This window comes from Diabrotica virgifera, chromosome 7 (genome assembly GCF_917563875.1).
Source record: "Diabrotica virgifera virgifera chromosome 7, PGI_DIABVI_V3a".
Lineage (NCBI taxonomy): Eukaryota > Metazoa > Arthropoda > Insecta > Coleoptera > Chrysomelidae > Diabrotica > Diabrotica virgifera.
The window spans coordinates 244,107,610-244,128,516 of record NC_065449.1 but is presented as its reverse complement, the minus strand read 5'-3'; the positions used below and the strand labels follow the sequence as shown (position 1 = coordinate 244,128,516).

Here is a 20,907-nt window from a genome sequence, read left to right as displayed (position 1 = left end):
AAAAATTGGACCTGCAGCCCCCTCCAAAAAAAAGTTATAGGCTTTAAAAAAGGTAAAAAAAAATTTGAGGTTATGTACACTCGACATAAGGGTCCATAAAAAATGGACATGTTTTGTAAAAGCCTCAGCTACACGTGTCAATTTTTTGAAATTTTTAAATCAATTGCAACCCAACTAAAAAAAATTAAATCTAAAAATCTACGTTTTTGGCTGTGGGGGGAGGGGTAAGGGGGGTGGCGAGCTAAAAATCCGCGTTATCTCATTTTTTAATTGCACAGAACGTAAAAAAATTAAAAAAATTGAATTCTGAGAGTGAGGGCATTTTGCCTATCTTAACGGGGGGTACCCTTTAAATAAGAAAATTGTGAAAAATGAAAGAAGTAGCTTAATTCAAAAATCCACAAGGAAAAAGTTTTCCTGTAGTTGGCTGTATACCATGTGATACAAAAAACAATAAATCTTGTATAAAAGGTATATTTAAAAACCCTCAAAAGGGCCACATCAAATTCACATAACTAGTTTTCGACTGGTTTACCAGTCATCATAAGTGCTTACGTGCAATGTACATGCTAGTCACCAAGATGGTATTATACAAAAATATGTGGGTCAAAGCCCAGTAAAAGTAGTCCGTCAAGGAAACATTGGTATAAAATGCTACTTAAGCCTGGATGTTTAAAATATTATCTAATTTGCCCTAGGTAACATCTGAGAGCTAGGTATGACTTGTTCACATGTTGGAAGTGAGACGGCAAGTTTCACGACTTTTACTGGGCTTTGACCCACATATTTTGGTGTAATACTATCTTGGTGGTTAAGCATGTACATTGCACGTAAGCACTGATGATGACTTATAAACCAGTCGAAAACTAGTTATGTGAATTTGATGTGGCTCTTTTGAGGTTTTTTTAAATATACCTTTTATACAAGATTTATTGTTTTTTTTTAGCTTAATTCACTTGCAGACATCACAGATCCATGTATGAAACTCTGGATCAGCACAATCATAATGAGTTCACTTACACTTACTCAACTATTCCATAATTAGGCACCAACGACTGTCCATATTTGGATTTGTACATTAGTTCAAACTAGTATCAACATTTTTTCAAGTCGTAATGTTTTAATTACAGAAGGTCATAAAATATCAAAATAAAGGTACTATTGACATACGCAATAGCATAACATGTCTGTATTCATGCATAATAACCAATAATACTCGTTGAATATATTTACCTTTGAAATTTTCTACGAGACGATAAAACAAAACGCGCCTGTCAGACACGTATCGTTCGCGCATCTGACACAGAGGTGTGAATACGATAATAAAGAGAGCGACTGAAATAGAGGATGGTCCTGTAGTGAGCTTCCAACTAATATTTTCGGAGAAATCAAGGAATTCCATATTAGAGCACTATTCCATATTTGGTTACTTTTCTCTAATAGTAATGAACGAGGTGATAAGAAATATTACAGTAAGAAGCAACCAACTACAGACAATAATATGACACAATAGATTACAACAGGTAACAATATAGTCCTTATTGTATGCAAAATATTTTTTTATTAAATTTCATACATAGACAAATATTTCTAGCATGGGTTGCCTATAAAAATCGTGTCATAGCTATCAATAAGGGGGGGCGTCGGGGTTAAAATCAATACTTCAAGCACATTTTTTAGTATGGTAGAATTATTTAATTTTTAAATTAAATAGTCATATTCGCAGTACAATTGATAGATTATTCAATAAAAAATTCAAGGAAAAATATTGAAAAATAACCTAACGGTGGCAAATTTTTAAAGACACCGCAAAAAACAATGAATTTTGCGGTGGACATCAGAACTCATCGTTGGATTATGGTAAACAAAAATTTCAGAAGGATTTTATTAGCTTATGAGTTTCTCGAGGTAACGCTGTCGAGTTTTTTAGTTTTATCAAATTTTGACATTTTGATATCACTCAGAATTCAAAACAACGAATTTTTGTGCAAAAAAGGGTGAAAATCAACATATTTATTATTATTAAATAAAAAATAAGCACAAAACCAAAAGTATCTTGACAGCGTTACCTCAAGGAATGTATAAAGAAAATATGTAGAAAACTGTAGGTGAGTTGGTCAAGTAGTTTTTGAGTTACAATGTCTACAGGCTTTGAAAAAAGTTTTAAGAAAAATGCGTTTAAAGTATTGTCAACTTTTATTTTCAATTTCTTTTTTGTCTGGCGAATCGTAAAGTGATGCACACGGGAATATGTTTTTGAATCGGGGAGTAATCTACGAAATAAAATGAGAATAGCTGTTAACCGTTTCTCACTACGCTCAAGCGCGCTGGCGCGAACTTGGTGGGAAGCGAGTCGAAGGTAGGGAGGTGAGGAGATAGTGTTGAATAGCCCTATCTTCGACTCGCTTTGAAGCAGCTTCGCGTCAGCACGCTTGAACGTAATGAACAAAGGTCAACAGCTATTCCCATTTTCTTTTGTAAATTACTCCGCGATTCAAAAAGATATCCCGATGTGCATCATTTTACGATTTGACAAACAAACAAAAAATTGAAAATAAAAGTTGACAATACCTTATACGCTTTTTCCTTAAAACTGCTTTTTTAAAAGGCTGTAGACATTGTAACTCAAAAACTACTTGACCGACACACCTGGAATTTTGTATAAATATATAATGAATTTTGTGGTGGACATCAGAACTCATCAATGGATCATGGTAAACAAAAAATTCAAACAGATTTTATTAGCTTATGAGTTTTTAGAGGTAACGCTGACGAGTTTTTTAGTTTTACCGACTTTTGAATTTTTGATATCACTGAGAAGTCAAAACAACGAATTTTTTTGCAACAAAGGGTAAAAGTCAACATATTTATTATTGTTAAACAAGATCTCTACAGCGTTACCTCAAGGAATGTCTAAAGAAAATATAATACATTTTCTTTTTTTTTTTTCGTTTATTGTGTCTCAACAACAAGGTTATTGACACTGGGCCAATTTTGTTACATAAGCTATTACATTCGATTATATTATTCAAATGTTGAATGGGTTGCATGTGAGAATTCATTTTAAATGAAGTAAAAGACAGACGTACTCTCAATCATTTAATTGTGTACTTCCGACGACCGGTTTCGCTCTCTATAGGTTGCAGAGCATCATAAGGTCAACGGTTACAAGTCACTAAATGCTACAAATAAAAACCAGAGTTAGAACAATGTCTGGTTATAAAAGATGCTAAAGATCCATAAGATCAAGCCAATGTTGAACAACATACATAAAAATAGTAAAAACAGCAGACAAATACATATGCATGTAAAAACGGGGGCGGTAACAAACGTCCCCAAGCTTACAAACACATGCAGCTGTATACTGTCAACAATCATGCAATTATAACGTGTGGTACTTACATTCGGATACAAAGAGCAATAACCTCAGTATTCCTTAACATGATGTCTCTGCTTAAGTTATGCCAACGGGATATGGTGGATAGACGGAGAATGTTACAAAGGTAAACAAGTTTATGGGATTTGGGATTTCTTGAGGGTGAAGAGTTAGTTGTTGAGAGACAACCAACAAATCTGTGTCTATTGTTGTGTTTGTGAAGTAAAATACTGAATGTCATATATACAATTTTTTAAAATGTTTACTGTTTACAGAAAGGGTTTTGGAGGTTTTATTGGTTTTAAAGATTTATATTTTTACTTATTAAAGAATTTGTTTTTATTATTTTATTTATATTTATTAACAGACTTCTATTTATTAATGTGTGTGTTAAGGCAAGATTGACAACGTTTGGATACAGACGGGTAGAATGTGTATTATGTATGTTAGATGTGGATGTGCAGCTGTAACCTAAATTGTTAAGGCCTTAACTATTCTTCCTTAATCAGTTGGAGCAAGCCCTACATCTCATAACATTATCCGTATCAATCTACATACATGCTTTAAGTCTTAACCGTTTTTATTTTACAGTCGTATACTCCTTCAATAATAGAAGCCTCCAAGAAAAATATTGAAACTATGAAAAATGCAATTAATAATTTTAATGCTAAGGGTGGTACGAATACTATAGGAGCGTTAGAAGTTGGATTAATGGCTGTATCAGCGACCCAGAAAAAATACCCAAATAAATATCTACCCATTATCGTCTTTCTTACAGACGGAGAGCCAGAAATTAGGTCTAAAGATGCAGATAATGTAACTTATATAAACGAAGTGGTAAATATATTTCTTTACTTTTACTGTCACCCTGTCATTTGCTACTATTCATTAGATTTTGTGAAAATGCTAAAAATGGTTGATTTTTGATTCAAAGATTGAGGATTTCTGACTGTGTTGGATTGTTCTATGCATGGAATTGCTGGACATGCTGCTGCCTTATGGTTATCTTCTTAGACTAATCTCGATCAACATTAGCTCACCTTCAGCGGCTTGTATGCATTTATAAGGGTCTATTTGGAGTACCACCTCCACTACATCTTATTGGAAGCTAATAGAATAAGAAGTTATATTTTCTGACTGGCCGTGTAACTGCTGGTAATTGGTTGGACCTTTCGGACATTGTCATATTTATAGTACCTCCTGCTATTACCAGAACGAGTACTGGAAATAAGTAATAGAGCTGGCTTTGGCAGAAACATTTTTATCTGTCCTGACAATCAGACAGCTCTAAAAGCTCTAAAAGCACCCAGAGTTAGTTCAAAGGTATTTTTAGAATGCAAAAGATACCGATGTACTTGAAAACTGGAAATCATCCACTCTGCCTCTGGTATCCGAACCTATGATTGAAGAGCACTCCAATGCTAGCCGAAGTAGTCACAGTAAGATTCTTTTGAGGAAATTCCATGATTCTGGTCTTAATGGTATAAGTATGAGGGTCCATGTAGCGGGGTCTTGTTAAAGTCTGTCAATGATGCTCATTGGCTGCTACAGACAGACGGCACCTATGCCTACTTGGATTGGAGATAACCCAAAGTATCATCGAATTCTCTTCTTATGTCTTATGTAAGATGCCAGTACTGGACTATCTGAGGTAGGTTCAGCGTTTATCCAGTTGACTCAAGTGAATAAAACAAAAGTCTCTTAAGTGATTAGACGCCTAGTTAGGCGGGCTCATACTCCGGACACTTCTTAGTGAACAACAGAAGCCTAAGTCGCTATAGGTACCGAATACTGAGACAGAAAATCTATGAATAGTTCAAAAACTAGCCTTCTAGTTACTTCTACTACTCTTCTGCCTTCTTCTACTTCTTCTACCTTCTACTATTCTTCTTTTTAATGTGCCTATCCTTTACGAATGTTGGCGACCTTCATGACAATATTTATCTTATCCACACCAACGGAAAAGCTGCACAGATGTTAGGTTCAGTAACTGGCACAGCCAGGTGCTGAGGTTCTTTAATTAAAATGTTCTTCTATCCCCTTAGTCGAGGCGTTGAAGGATTGAAGTGTCGATTATTTTTGCAGTAAGACGGATTTTAATGCGGATTGGTGCGTTGGATTCGTGAGAATGTCAGGAAATTTTGTGAACTAATGTAATGAATAAGAAATCTCAAATTGCATTTGTGCATAAGAAAACTGCATTTCAAAAATGCATTTTGGTAAATAGTGGGAAAAATTGACTTAATTTTCTTACTCGGGGTTTTTGGGGTCGCTGAAAACGAATATCAGGTCGGCGAGAGTGTGCAAAATACCTGGTGCCTGCAGCGGGTGTAATAAACGTCTTCCTCTGGAGTACTATGGTAATTTATCATATAATTAATTTAAACTCGTTACTCGGGGGTTTTGGGGTAATCTATTTTCTTCGATTTAACTATAGTGATCGAAAAGGGTGGTATTTTTATTATAAATAAACATAAATTTTTATTATTATCATATATTTATGATTAAAAAAGTTCATTATACAAAATTTATCGTAATTTATCTTTAAAATTCATTTTCTTCATCATTATCATCCTCTTCTTCATTATTGCCTTCCTCTCTTAAGTCCAATGGCAATATTTGTGCAATCAGAGCCTGCACAATTTTTGCAGGCTAAATTACAAATTAACCCATGCTTCCTGCACCCGCATGAGTTGGGGTTGCTGAAAATGAATATAAGGTCGGCGAGAGTGTGCAAATTACCTGGTGCCTGCAGCGGGTTTAATAAACTTTTTTCTCTGGAGTACTATGGTAATTTATCATATAATTAATTTAAACTCGTTACTCGGGGGTTTTTGGGGTAATCTATTTTCTTCGATGTATGACTATTTATGACTAAAAAAGTTCATTATACAAAATGTATCGTAATTTATCTTTAAAATTCATTTTCTTCATCATTATCATCTTCTTCTTCACTATTGCCTTCCTCTCTCAAGTCCAATGGCAATATTTGTGCAATCAGAGTCGCATGAGTTGCCGCAGTCTGACTTACAACTACAGAATATTAAATTTAAAATGTTTGGAGGACCAGGTGACTGAGTCATTCTAACTGGAATTAATACATTATTTTGTAATTCCCATCTCCAATCGGTTGGGTTCATGTACTGTCCTCTCCATGCAGCCAAATTTGTGTTTGTAAATTTACACTTTTTAAATGCTGGGTAAATGCATCAACAGATGAAAGAATTTTTCCGATGGCAATCTTTTTATTTTTGGCAATAGCCATTAAGTACATTCTGTATCGGTAAGTTTCAGCTAATTGGATATTACTCAGTTTAAACTGATCAGGAATATTCAGTTTCCTGAAACTTATCGGGACATTGTACATAGCCATAAGAAGTTGTCAACCGTGGTTAATAATTTCATTAAGGGGTACAACATACAGTACACCAAATGTGCTTGAGAGTGCAATAAAGGTGGTATCAATACTGCCAACATAATTTTAAGCGCCAGATTAAAAAAAATGGAGATCCTGAACAAAATAATCATGTTTTTTTATAATATCCTATGAAATTAGAATTTAGTCGTTGCGATATTTATTTTCAGTGACCCCAAAGACCCCCGAGTAAGAAGTTTGGGCCAATTATTTAACAAATTACCCTAATAGTCCAGAGGAATATATTTATTACACCTGCTGCAGGCACCAGGTAGTTTGCACACTCTAGCCGACCTCACATTCATTTTCAGCGACCCCAAAAACCCCCCAAATAATGAGTTTAAGCCAATTATATGATAAATTACCACAATTTTCCAGAGGAAGACGTTTATTACAACCGCTGCAGGCACCAGGTAGTTTGCACACTCTCGCCGACCTCATATTCATTTTCAGCGACCCCAAAACTCCCCGAGTAATGAGTTTAAGCCAATTATATGATAAATTACCACAATTTTCCAAAGGAAGACGTTTATTACACCCGCTGCACCAGGTAGTTTGCACACTCTCGCCGATCTCATATTCGTTTTCAGCGACCCCAAAAACCACCGAGTAAAAAAATTTACCGAGTTGCAAATTTATAATAATTGCCTATTTTAAAATGCACTTTTGAAATGCATTTTTCTTATGCACAAATGCAATTTAAGATTTCTTATTCATTACATTAGTTCACAAAATTTCCTAACATTATCACGAATCCAACGCACCAAACTGCATTAAAATCCGTCTTACTGCGCCAAAAATCGACAGTAAGGCCTTTTTTTGTGCTTCAATGCTTCGACTACCTGGACCTCGCTTTCCAAATATTTTCCTCGTAGGATGTCTTTTAGAAGTTCATTTCGCATAAGGTGTCCGATGTATTCCAACTTTCGAGATTTGATGGTGGTCAGTACCTCTCGGTTCTTTTCCATTCTTCTGAGGACCTCATCATTTGTGACCCGATCAGTCCACGGGATTCTAAGCATTCTCCGATATAGCCACATCTCAAATGCTTCCAATTTTCTGCACATATTTTCATTCAAGGTTCACGATTTAACACCATAAAAAAGGACAGAGAAGATATAGCATCGCAGCATTCTCACTTTTATGCCAAGAGTGAAGTTGTGGCTCTTGAAGAAGCCCCCCATCCGGTTAAAGATGATCTAGCTTTTCCAGTGCGAGCTCTTATCTCTTATCTCTTGGTTGTTGGTCCATTCTTCATTTGTTGTGGTTTGGAGGTAGTTGTAGTGCGTCACTCCTTCTATAGTGGTTTGCTTGACGTTGATATTGTTAATGAAGTAATATTTCTGACAGCAGTTGATGAAACATCAAGTAAATTCGACCAGAAACTTCTTATTCTTCTTCTTCGTGCGACTTGATTACTCCTGTTTGTCTGCCTCTTATTCTATTTCAGTTGTTCTTCTTCTTGTAGTGCCTATCCGTTTCGAATGTTGGCGACCATCATGGCAATCTGTACTTTGCACACTGCTGCTCTGAAAAGATTTGTAGTGGTTGTGTTGAACCACGTACGTAGATTTTTCAGCCACGAAATCCTTCGCCTTCCTGGTCCACGCTTTCCCTCTACTTTTCCCTGTAAGACCAGTTGCAGCAGTCCATATGTTTCACTGTTCCTCATGAAGTGACCGAGGTATTCGATTTTGGCTGTTTTTACTTTGATTAACAGCTCTTTTTCTTTTTGCATTCTCAGCAAAACACCCTCATTAGTAATGTGGTCGGTATAAGATATCTTCAGGATTCGTCGATAAAGCCACATCTCAAAAGCCTCAATTTTCTTTCAGGTGGCGTCTGTGAGAGTCCACGACTCAACTCCGTACAACAGTATAGGAAAGATATAACATCGTAGTAATCTGACTTTTATGGGTATCGACAAATCATGACATTTGAACAACTTTGACATTTTTTGAAATGCAGATCTTGCTTTCTCTATCCTACATTTGATTTCTATAGAATGGTCCCAATTTTCATTTCAGTTGTTGTTGACTGTATATTGTCTTTCCGCCTTTTCGGCGGCCTTCCAACGGGTCTTCTGCTATACGGCTTGTTGTTTTTACAGATGTTCGCTAATCTATCTGGTTCCATTCGATTTACATGTTCGTTTCAGTTTTTCTTTCTTGTTTTTATCCACCTGTTAATATTTTGAATTTTGCATCGTTCTCGTATACTTCTGTTGCTTTGTCTGTCTCTTAATGATATTCCCGCTATTGATCTTAATACTTTCATTTTGATGGTGTTGATTTGTTGTTTCGTCTTTCTTGTATCGGTCCTTGTCTCCACTGCGTATGTTAGAATAGGTCTTACTGTTGCCTTGTATACTTTTATTTTGCTTTCCATGGTCAGATATTTGTTTCTCCATATGGTTTCTCGGAGGCAACCACTTACTCTTACCGCTTTTGTTGCTTGTGTTGTGGTCTCTGTTCTTATATTCCTGTCACTAGTGATCTCTACTCCTAGGTAAATGAATTTCATTATTTGTTCTACAATTTTGCCGTCTATTTCTAACTTGCATCTACGCGGCTCTTTACTTATCTCTATACATTTAGTTTTTTCTACTGATATTCTCATATTAAGTTTATTTTCTGTGATATTGAAAGTGTGGAGCTGCCTTTGTAGGTCATCCTCGTTATCAGCAATTAGTACTGCATCATCGGCATAGCATAGTATCGTGATTTTATGCGCTACCATGTGGTATCCATGTCGTTTTCTTAATTCGTGAATTATTTGATTCATCACCATATTGAATAGCAATGGGCTGAGCGGGTCTCCTTGGCGGATTCCTCCTTTTAGTTCTATGCGTTCTGTATCTCCTGTTGACATTATAACTCTGGTCTTGTTGTTCTTGTTAATTTCATTAATTAGCCTTATTATTTGGTGGTCTATTTGTTCAGCTTGTAATAAATTTAAGATGTCATTTCGCCTCACCCTGTCAAAAGCACTTTTTAAATCTACAAAGCACATGTATGCTGGTTTTCCATATTCAATAGACTTTTCTACTATTTGTCTGATAATAAAAATTGCATCTATTGTGCTGCGGTTCTTCCGGAAGCCTTGTTGTTCATCTGCCATGTTCGCTTTTTCCTCGATTTTATCTTTTATGACTGCCGTCAACAATTTTAATGTGCTGTTCATCAGACTAATGCGTCTATAATTTTCAGGGTTTTTTGAGTCTCCCTTTTTGAGTATCGGGAGCAGGATATTTTCTTTCCATTCCGCTGGTACTACTCCGATATAAGAAACTGAAAAATAAATTGGTCGGTTTCAGTATTTTCCATAAAAGCTGATGGCTACTAGATTATTAGAGTTAGTCCATAAAACGGTGACACGGAATATTCTAATTTTTATAGTTCAGAAAATAGATAGGGGTATAGTAGTACCAGCTCTCGAAAAGACTCATTAATATTCAGCTCAGCGGGGTGCTATAATTCGAGGTGTGAAATTCCATAAACAAGGGATCTACCTGTTTTTTGAAATGATCCCTTGTTTATGCAATTTCACACCTCGGACGATAGCATCCCGCTGAGCGGAATATTAATGATTCACTTAAATAGCTGGTAGGTACTAGGTACTATAATATTTAGAGACTCATTTTATACTGTTGTAGATAACAAAATTGAACAAAGCTAGTTTTAAAACTCCGATATATTCGTTATCCTTCGGAGATGACGTAAAACCTTTATACAGAAGGTTCCTGATAAACCTAAGTAATAATAATTTTGGAAAGGAGCATAAGGTTTTTGTCGACTTGGATTCATCGCAATATCTTCAAAAATTCTACGAAACTATTTCTGTGCCTTTGTTAAGAAACATTTCTTTGAATAACTTACCACCATCAGCACAACTCACAAAAATAAATTTTCCAATTTTTTTTAACGGATCGGAGATAGTGATTGCTGGAAAAGGTAAGAAATTTTATTTAGAAAATATTAAGAGGCCACATTAGCGCGTCATTAATATTACTTCGGAAGACAGTAGCACACCCTTTTTCAGGGCCGTGCCGTGCTATGATGCGGCGAGGCAGTCGCATCAGGCGACATCACAAGGGGGACGGCATAATCAGTAAAATAAAAAAAAATGTCAGATTGTGTAAAAATGTTTTCAGAAACTATAGAAAAAATGAAAAGTTACCGACAATAAGGCTAATGACCAAATTAAAATTTAATGAAATTGCAGAAAATTTTGATATAAGTTCCGAATTTCCAGCTGAAAATAAAATTCGCGCCAGGAGAAAAAAGCGTTTATTTGACCACGAAAAATCTGTGGAGGAGCTCTTAACAGCTAATTTTAAAATAAATTTATAAATTAATAAATTTAAAAGCTAAATTTAAAATAAATTTATTTATCTATATCTTAGACATTGCCGTTAAAACTTTGATTGATCGATTTTCGCTTCTAGAAACTCATAATAAAAATTTTAAAATTTTATATGATATTTTTAAAAGGGAAACTGATGATGAAACACCAAAAAAATATTATATGATTCTCCATTCAATACTTTCAATAGAAAAAGAAAAAAAATCTGATGATATAATGATCTTCTAGAAATCTAGAAGAATTGCGTGATATATTTCAAATGATACCATACTCCATGCATGAAACCTTTAGAGGTTTTGAACTATTTGTGCCAAAATGATCTAATTTATTTATACCCAAATGTAGTTGTAAGCTAATAATTTTATTAACCCTGTCTCGGTAGCTAGTGGGGAAAGAAGTTTTTCAAAATTAAAAACTATTTACGAAGCTCCATAAGACATACAAAACTAAAAAAATAAACACTGATTTCAATAGAGTTCTCACTAGCTGCTACACCTATCTATCCCAGTAGACTACACCAATCTGATTGACGAGTTTGCCAAAATTAAAGTAAGAAGGGTAAAATTATAATTTTTCTAAATGTTACTTAAGGGCATAGGCGCAAAATGTCGCCTATCAAAATGTTAAATGTGTTTTAAATGTATTCATTTTTTCGAATCCTGAGAAAACTAATAAATATTTTTGAAAAATTTAAGCGCAGAATGAAATACTAAATTATTATTGAGGGCCAAAAGTCTCTGAAAAATTCTATAATGTTTAGTTTAATAAGTTACAGAGGTGAAAACAAAAGAGAAAATTTAGTGTGATTTTTAATTGCAACTATTTCATTCAAAAGAAACTTTTTATTTATTCTAAAGGACTTTCGGCCCTCGGTAATAATGTAATCTTTCATTGTACGTTTAAATTTTTTAAAAATAATCATTAGTTTTCTCAAGATTCGACAAAAATGAATACATTTAAAACACATGGAAAATTTTGACAGGCGACATTTTGCGCCTGTGCCCTTAAGTAACATTTAGAAAAATTATAATTTTACCCTTCTTACTTTAATTTTGGCAAACTGAATATTGTGACAATATACTCATAGGCGCGCTAAATGGAAGTAACAAAAAACAATTTTATTATAAGTAAATAAATATTTATAAAAATAAACCAAAATAGGTGAAAATTTCATTAAAAGCGTGTGTTTTGGTTTTTTTTATTTAGATTTAAAATTTAAATTTTAAACTATTCAGTAGAATAAAAAATCATCCTAATACTTACCTACAAAACTAACAATTAAAAATAATCTATTTTTTCAAATAGTCCGACAACTTAGTTCTATTACAGAAAAACATAATAAATTAATTATAAACAAACACTACTTTCCTATGGATCAACAATAACGAATTCCAATATCTTAGAAAATAATTTACTACTGCACTGAACAGATATCGATACTGATGAGTCCGCTAATAACCGGCAAAATAACGCAAAAAGATGGAAAACATATTAAGTTGTGAAATAAAACGAAATGAAACTAGTAGAGGTGGGAAGTTTAGCGATAAAAACATATAAATTTACATTATATTTATTGTTTCCCACCATTATACGGATCGGACGAGTTTAGCAACTGCCACTGTGACAGTGACAGTTTTAGTTGATATACTCCTCTCATACGTCTAAAGATGGGAAACAATGGCGGTACAGGCTCGTTTTTGTAATATTTTATTTAATTATAGAGTAATTTCCACATTCTAATGACCACGTTTTGATGACGCGGTGATGTAGGCTCTTAAATGATTCGTATATCCTTGTATTTCCAAAAAAAATATAAAACTCTCATTGTGTATTTGCTTTAGGGGTTGGAAAGAACAAAGCCTTGCCAGTAACAGTTTCAGCAAACTCAAAAAAAGGCCTCAAACACTTCGAACCACAGATAGGCGTTCCTTTGGCAAGACTAGAACGAATTTGGGCGTATTTAACAGTGAAACAATTAGCCGACCAATATTATGCCACAAAAAACAGCACACTTGCCAAAATAGGTTTAGAAATAGCTATGAACCATTCCTTGGTAACGGATTTTACTTCTTTAGTTGTGGTCAAATCAGATACACCTAATGAAACCGTGGAAATTGAAGATGCTTACACTGGAATATTTCCCAAAAAACCCACTGAATTACCAATGTGCAAAAATATCACAAGTACGTATGTAGCCGATATAGTGACCATTCAATTATTATTATTTTTTAGAGTAATTCATTACTTAATGTTATGGTAGGGGAGCCCAAGCGGGGATTGTTGTAGTTACTCGAGCGCGTCAGATTAGCATATGGAGAGAAACCTGGTACCCTGCAGATGTACCTCTACCATAAATTGGCTCTTAACACAGGGGAGTTCGTTAAGGGGGGCCCGAAAAAAAATCTATCCTTAAAAAAACTCAAAATTGTCAGATTAAGATAAGGTAAGTTACGTACATGCACAACAGTGTATATTTAAAAAATCTGACGATTTGAGCCGGGCGTAAGGAAATGGGTGAGTCCCAAAGTTTCACAAGAAAAAAGCGAATATTTCGCGAAATGAACGACAAATCGAAAAACTAAAAAATATGTGCTCAATATTTTTTAAAAATCTATCGAATGATATCCAACACGACTTCCCACGGAGAGGGGTGGGGGTAAATTTAATATTTTAAATACGAATCCCGCGATATTTCGCGAAATGAACATCAGATCGAAAAACTGTAAAATACACTTATTTAATATTTTTGAAAAATCTATCGAATGGCACCAAACACGACCCCCCGGAGGTGGGGTGGGGGTTACTTTAAAATCTTAAATAAAAGCCCCCATTTTTGGTAGATTTGGATTTCTTACGTAAAAATAAGTAACTTTTATTCGAAACATTTTTTCGAATTATGGATAGATGGCGTAATAATCGGAAAAAACGATTGTTGGAAATAGAAAATTAAATTAAAAAATGGCAAGCGCCCACTAAAATGGAAAACTTTACTTAACTTTTTTTGATTTTAAGTACTCTGGTGTACTCTTCACAACCCAATAGGTCCCCATAACGCTCGAGTGACAGCATATTTTGCTCCCCTACTATTAGTTATGTTCTTCTTTAGATGCAAATCCACTATAATGGATGTTAGCGGTCACATTTTCCATTAACTCTCTGTTTCTTGCAATGTGTATCAGAGATTGTATGTCGTTAATCCCTGTCCATTGCCTTATGTTTTGGACATTTTCTTGCGTCCTATTCCTCTCTTGCATTAAATTTTACCCTCGATTGTAAGTTTAAGGAACAGGGCCCCGATTTTTGACCCTTCGCTTCGTTATCGAACGTATTCGCTTCGTATATGTTTAGTGTACAGATAGCGAATGATCGATAACGAAATGAAGTGTCAAAAATCGAGGTCCTGGTATTTTTTGTTTTGCATGATGTGACCCAGATTCGCCGTTTTCCTTTTCTTGGTGGTTTCTAAAAGTTGGCGTTCTTGGATGATTCTCTTAAAGACATCTACATTTGTGACTTTCGCCGTCCATGGTATCTTTAGGATACAGCGATAAAGCCACATTTCGAAGGCTTCTAATCTATTTATCTCCCTCGTTTTAAGTCCTCTACGCGATATAGCAGTACCGACCATACGTAGCACTTGGTAAACCTTAGTCTCAGTTGAAGATCGAACTCTGAACAGGTCAGTACCTTCCTGAATTTTACTATAGCTTGTCGAGCTTGCTCAATGTGACATTTTACTTCCGTGTCCGATGCCCAGTCTTCAAAAAGCCACGTTCCCAGGTATTTAAATTTGCTCACTCTTTCAATGGACTTGGTATTCAGTGTTATGCTGGAGTTTTCAAGTGCATCCAAGTTTCTGGATATGATCATGAATTTGGTCTTTTTGGTATTAATCTCTAATCCCATTTGATTACTGTATTCTCCGATTATAGTGACAAGTTGTTGAAGATCTGCTATGTTGTCGCAAATTAAGACAGCATCATCAGCATATCGTATGTTGTTGATCAATATTCCATTAACTTTGATTCTCATCTCTGCATCTTCCAAAGACTCTTGAAATGTGCTTTCCGAATAAAAGAGGGGAAAGCACACATCCCTGTCGAACACCGCTTCTTATATGTATGGGTTTGAATATACAGGGTGATTGATTAGTAGGGTAAAGCTCAATAGCTCCGCTATAGTAATAGATAGCAATAAAAGTTAATAACAAAAATTTTAGCCACCATTGAGCTTCACATTACAAAATTAGTTAGAATGTTACAGAGTGTTCGATAACACAGTGGCAGACCAAACATATGTTTTTTTAAATGGAACACTCTATATTTTATTTTAAATTAGAAATCGTGTTAACTTCTCCATCACAAAAATATAAAGGTGTTTTATGTTATACAGGGTATTTACAAAGTTATAACCAATTTTATATGAAAATCGTAACAAGTTCAACTCCCTGTATAAATAAAAATAAGCAAAACAACAATGGTTTATTAATGCCATATTTTTTAACGTATTGTCAAAATTTTCAAGAATGGTCGATATTGCTAATTTTCTTTATATCAAATACAGGGTGAGTCAAAACGCAAGTACATTATTTTCTCAGTAATTTTAAATAGAACGCCCTGTATTTTATATCACTATTGAAAAGTACCATTACCGTACTTTAATTTTTAGATAACATTCCCTATGTCTAAATTTATTAGTTTTCGAGATATTTTCATTTTTCAATGGACCAGTTGCGTGGCCACCCAAATCACCAGAATTTAATAAACTGGACTGATTTTTTGGGGTTACGTTAATAACGAAGTTTATAAAATACCTCCAACAACAAGGGATGAGATGAAAAATAGAATACAAAGTGTATTTCGATGTGTTAATTTACAAAGGCTCCGTAGAGTAAGTAGCTCATTCAATGATCGTTTTTAGGCGTACATAAATGTGTTAGGAGATAATTTTGAACACCTTATGTAAGTAAATATTAAAAATATTTTATTAAAAGTAGCTTCTAATTTTTTCAAACATGTTTTTGCAAAATGTATTACTGATATATTATGTTTCGTTCTTTATTTGTTACATTGTTACATTTACATAAAAAAGTAGTGTTTACTTATTGTCTTCACAAAATATTGTATTTTGTGTTTGTGTGTTTTTTTGTAAAATTTATTACTAATTTTTTTTGTTTATTTGTTGCATTTACATAAAAAGATAGTTTTTAATTGTTTCAAAAATGTTGCATGTAGTGGTTGTGTTTTTGTTTGTAAAATGTATTACTAATAAATTATTTTTATTTCTTTATTTGCTACAGTGTTACATTGATTACCGGATATATAATCGGTAATCTTCATTTGTCAATTCAGTCATGGCTTACTTAAAATTTAGATAAATTTAGACACCTAAAATAATTTGCTCTGAAAAATGAAAATATCTCGAAAACTAATAAATTTGGGCATAGGGAATGTTATATAAAAATTAAAGTACGTTAATGTCACTTTTCAATAATGACATAAAATACAGGGTGTTCTATTTAACATTACTGAGAAAATAATCTTCTTGCGTTTTGCTCACCATGTATTTGATATAAAGAAAATTAGCAATATCAATAATTTTTAAAAATTTTGACAATAAATAAAAAAATATTGCATTAAACCATTGCTGTTGTGCTTATTTTTATTTATACAGGGAGTTGAACTTGTTACGATTTTCATACAAAATTGGTTATAACTTTGTAAATACCCTGTATAACATTACAAACCATTATATTTTTGTGATGGAGAAGTTAACAAGATTTCGAATATAAAATAAAATATAGGGTGTTCCATTTAAAAAAACAAAAGTAAGGTCTGCCAATATGTTATCGAACACCCTGTAACATTCTAACTAATTTTGTAATGTGAACCTTAAATCTATTACTATAGCGGAGCTATTGAGCTTTACCCTACTAATCAGTCACCCTGTATAATTGTCTATTTTTAATTGTGCCGTTTGATACCAGTACAAGTTTTCAATGCAGCTTGTGTCTTTTTGGTCTATATCAAGTTTCTTTAGGATCTGCATTAACTTGTGGTATTGGACACGATCAAACGCTTTTTCGTAATCTAAAAAGCATAGGAACAGGTCCTTCCTCTGATCGTTACAATTTTAGACCAGCATCTGTGTTGCTACTATTACTTATATTGTTCCTAAACCTTGCCTAAACCCGAACTGAGAATCACTGATGTCCCATTCACATTTTTTGTATAATCATGATATTGATCATTCAGTTATTATTATTTTTTCGATTATTATAATTCATTACTTAACGTTAGTCCAATGTAACTAGCTTAGTCATTTTCGCTAAATATTTGTTTCAGATTTTTGAATATCTATTTTTCTTCATAAGGAACAAACTACAAGATTAACTAACAATTAGATAAAAACATAACGTTACAATAATATGACTTACGAAATGCGTTATGTTATAATTTAAAGCAATTTAACTTAGAAATACACATTGTTTTCACGAACGGTTCAGACGACGACTAAGGGGTATCTTTTTTCAATATGCGGCAAGGGCTAACGAGTCATATTATCGAAATAACTGTGAAATATTTTGTTATGTTTAGAATTTTAAAATATTGCAAGAAACATCGCTCAACCTACTGGTATGTGTTTTATAATTAATTGAATTTTAATTTTTGTTTATCTTGTACATTTCGAGAAAGAATCTTTTTAAAAACTTTATTAGCGAAGATGTGCACTTTTTGGATGGGAAAAAGCATTGAATTCGCGACCGTCATCGCTACGGCGAGATATTAGTAATTTATATACTATAGGTTTAATTGCGTATAAGTTCGACCGAAGTTATAGTGGCCACACTATCCCTAATCCAATCATTATAACTGATAAGTATTTAAAGTATTTTTGAAGTGAACACTTCTTTAGCGACGTTGTGCACTGTTTGGTCTGAAGTCGATGAAGCCATAAAACACCTTAAAAGAAATAAATCACCTGGTTGCGATGACATCACGGCAGAACTTTTAAAGAACATGGTGAACATGGTCTCCAATTAATGTGGAGACTGTGCAATCATGTATGGAGAATCGGCAAATGGCTCAGTGATTGGTGCACCGCACTATTTACTCCCATTCATAAGAAAGGCATAACCACAAAATGTATTAACTACCGAACCATTTCACTAATTTCACACCCAAGTAAAATTCTGTTGAGAATCATCAAGTGTCGCATGCAGACATACCTGGATAGACAAATACCACAAGAACAGGCAGGCTTCTTGAAGGGTAAAGGCACAAGGGAGCAAATTCCTAATATGCGACAACTCTTTGAGAAAGCAGGAGAATTCAAAATTCCGATGATCATCTGCTTTCTGGATTATCAGAAGGCATTTGACTGTGTAAACTGGACAGTTTTGTGGAAAGTTCTACATGAGATGGGTTCCTGATCATCTGTCAGCTCGGGTGAAAAGCCTATATGAGAACAGTGAAACCAGAATAAGAATTGAAAACCATAAGCACGATCCTTTTAAAATAGGAAGAGGAGTCCGACAAGGATGTATTCTATCTCCAAGTCTTTTTAATTCCTATGGGGAATATATAATGAGAAAAGCAGTCGACAAATAGAATGGCGGTATTTCTATCGCAGGAAAGAAGATCTCAAATCTCAGATATGCAGATGGTACAACATTAATAACTGCATCCGAAGAAGAAATGTCCAGCCTGCTGCAGCTAGTGGAAGCCGAAAGCAATAGATGTGGTCTCAAGATCAATAAACAAAAAACAAAAATTATGATAGTAGATTATTCAAATTCACTTCAGACAACAGGAGCCTTGGACCAGTTTGAAGTGTTTAACGAGTTCAATTATCTAGGATCCTACATCAGTAATACAGGATCTTGTGAAACAGAAATACGTAGAAGAATAGGCATGACCAAAAACGCTATGAGTCGATTAACGAAAATCTGGAAAGATCGCTCCTTGTCGAAGAACACCAAAATAAGATTAGTACGTGCCTTAATTTTTCTCATATTTAATTACGGATCCGAAACATGGCCAATGAAATCGGACGACAGAAAAAGGATTGACGCCTTTGAAATGTGGTGCTGGAGAAGAATGCTTCGGATCTCATGGACGGAACACAGTACAAATCACTCATTCCTCCAAGAGCTTAATATTCAGACTCAACTTTCCTCTATTTGCCTCTCCACTGTCTTAAAATTTTTCGGCCATATTGCAAGAAAAAGTGATGATAATCTTGAGAGACTTATAATTTCGGGACACGTTGAAGGGCGCAGAAGTAGAGGTCGCTCACCTACTCGATGGACGGATCAAGTATAGAAAGCCAGTGGAAAAACATTCTCTGAATCCATTGAGGGAAGCTCAGGACAGAAGCCGATGGAAAGAGATAGTTGCTCGTATTATAGGGAATCACGACACTCGGCAATGAGGAAAGGACTGGGGAGGAGGCACTGTTTGGATGGGGAAGAGCATTAAATTCGCTACCGTCATCGCTACGGCGAGATATTATCAATTTATATACTATAGGTTGCATTGCATATAAGTTCGACTGAAGTTATAATGGTTGGAGGAAGGAGAGAGTGTGTACTCGAAGGAGCTTGCGACGCTATCTAAGATTTTGATATGTGATAAATTAAATGAGTGGCATGTTGTGATGGTGTGTTGTTGCACGTGTTTTGAAATCACTTTTGTGCTGAATTATTCTTTGTTTCAACCGCTGCGAGGTTTGCCCTATATATATATATATATATATATATATATATATATATATATATATATATATATATATATATATATATACCGGGTGGTGAATTGGAAAGCGGGCCATAGGAAACTCAATGTAAAATTCTAAACTGTTGAATTCCTGCTTCCCTAATTATTTTACATCAAAAGTCATAAGAAACTATTTGTAGAGAATTGAAATCTGTATTGAAAACAACTGTTAATATTGTTCTACGAACAATAATTATTCAAAATTTTGTAAAAATATAATACATTTTTCAGAGTAATACGCCAAAGTTAGGCCACACGCAATACCATAATGTGTATAAGGTTGCATTTGTTGACAATAAATTTATTATATTAACAATTTGAACTGTCAATTTTTTTATTTATTTTATCAATTACTGTTTAAAACACAATAAAGTTGATAAGATACCTTTAGTTAAGGAGAAGTATTAATAATAAAGATATCTTCTTCAGTCAATAATGTGCTCACTGTCAGTTAAATAATAACGTGTGGCCTAACATGCCCACACATACCTACTGCGGTAAATACATTATATTTTTCAAAATTTTGGAATGTGTTTAAATCGTAGAACAATTGTAACTTCTGTTTCTAATACAGATTTCAATCCTCTACAAATAACTTCTCATGACTTTTGATGTAACATAATTAGGGAAGCAGAAATTCAACAGTTTAGAATTTTACATTGAGTATCCTATGGCCCGTTTTCCGATTCACCACCCTGTATATATATATATATATATATATATATATATATATATAATATAGCTCAACAGGCCTTAAAGGCCCATGGCTTGGAATTTCTCCACGGTTTTTCTCCATTTTCTCCTGTCCATGGCCGCAGTTCTCCAATTTGATATCCCGATTGTTTGCAGGTCTTCCTTACATGCTTCTAGCCACTTTTTCCTAGGTCGTCCTCTTCTCCTCTTTCCTTCCCCTCTCAGCAGCGAGTCCTTTGCCCACCTTCCGTCTGCCATTCTCGCAAGATGACCTAACCAAC

At 34.4% G+C, this 20,907-nt stretch overlaps 1 protein-coding gene across 2 annotated transcripts in view; it reads left to right on the top strand.

Annotated features, from left to right (window-relative positions):
• LOC114329411 (inter-alpha-trypsin inhibitor heavy chain H5) overlaps nucleotides 1-20,907 on the top strand; it is a 74,853-nt gene that overhangs the window by 39,439 nt on the left and 14,507 nt on the right. For both annotated transcript variants that reach the window (XM_028278510.2, XM_028278503.2), the window contains exons 6-8: nucleotides 3,968-4,213; nucleotides 10,447-10,744; nucleotides 12,998-13,339. In XM_028278510.2, coding sequence (XP_028134311.2) covers nucleotides 3,968-4,213; nucleotides 10,447-10,744; nucleotides 12,998-13,339 — 886 coding nt within the window. The remainder of the gene's footprint in view (nucleotides 1-3,967; nucleotides 4,214-10,446; nucleotides 10,745-12,997; nucleotides 13,340-20,907) is intronic.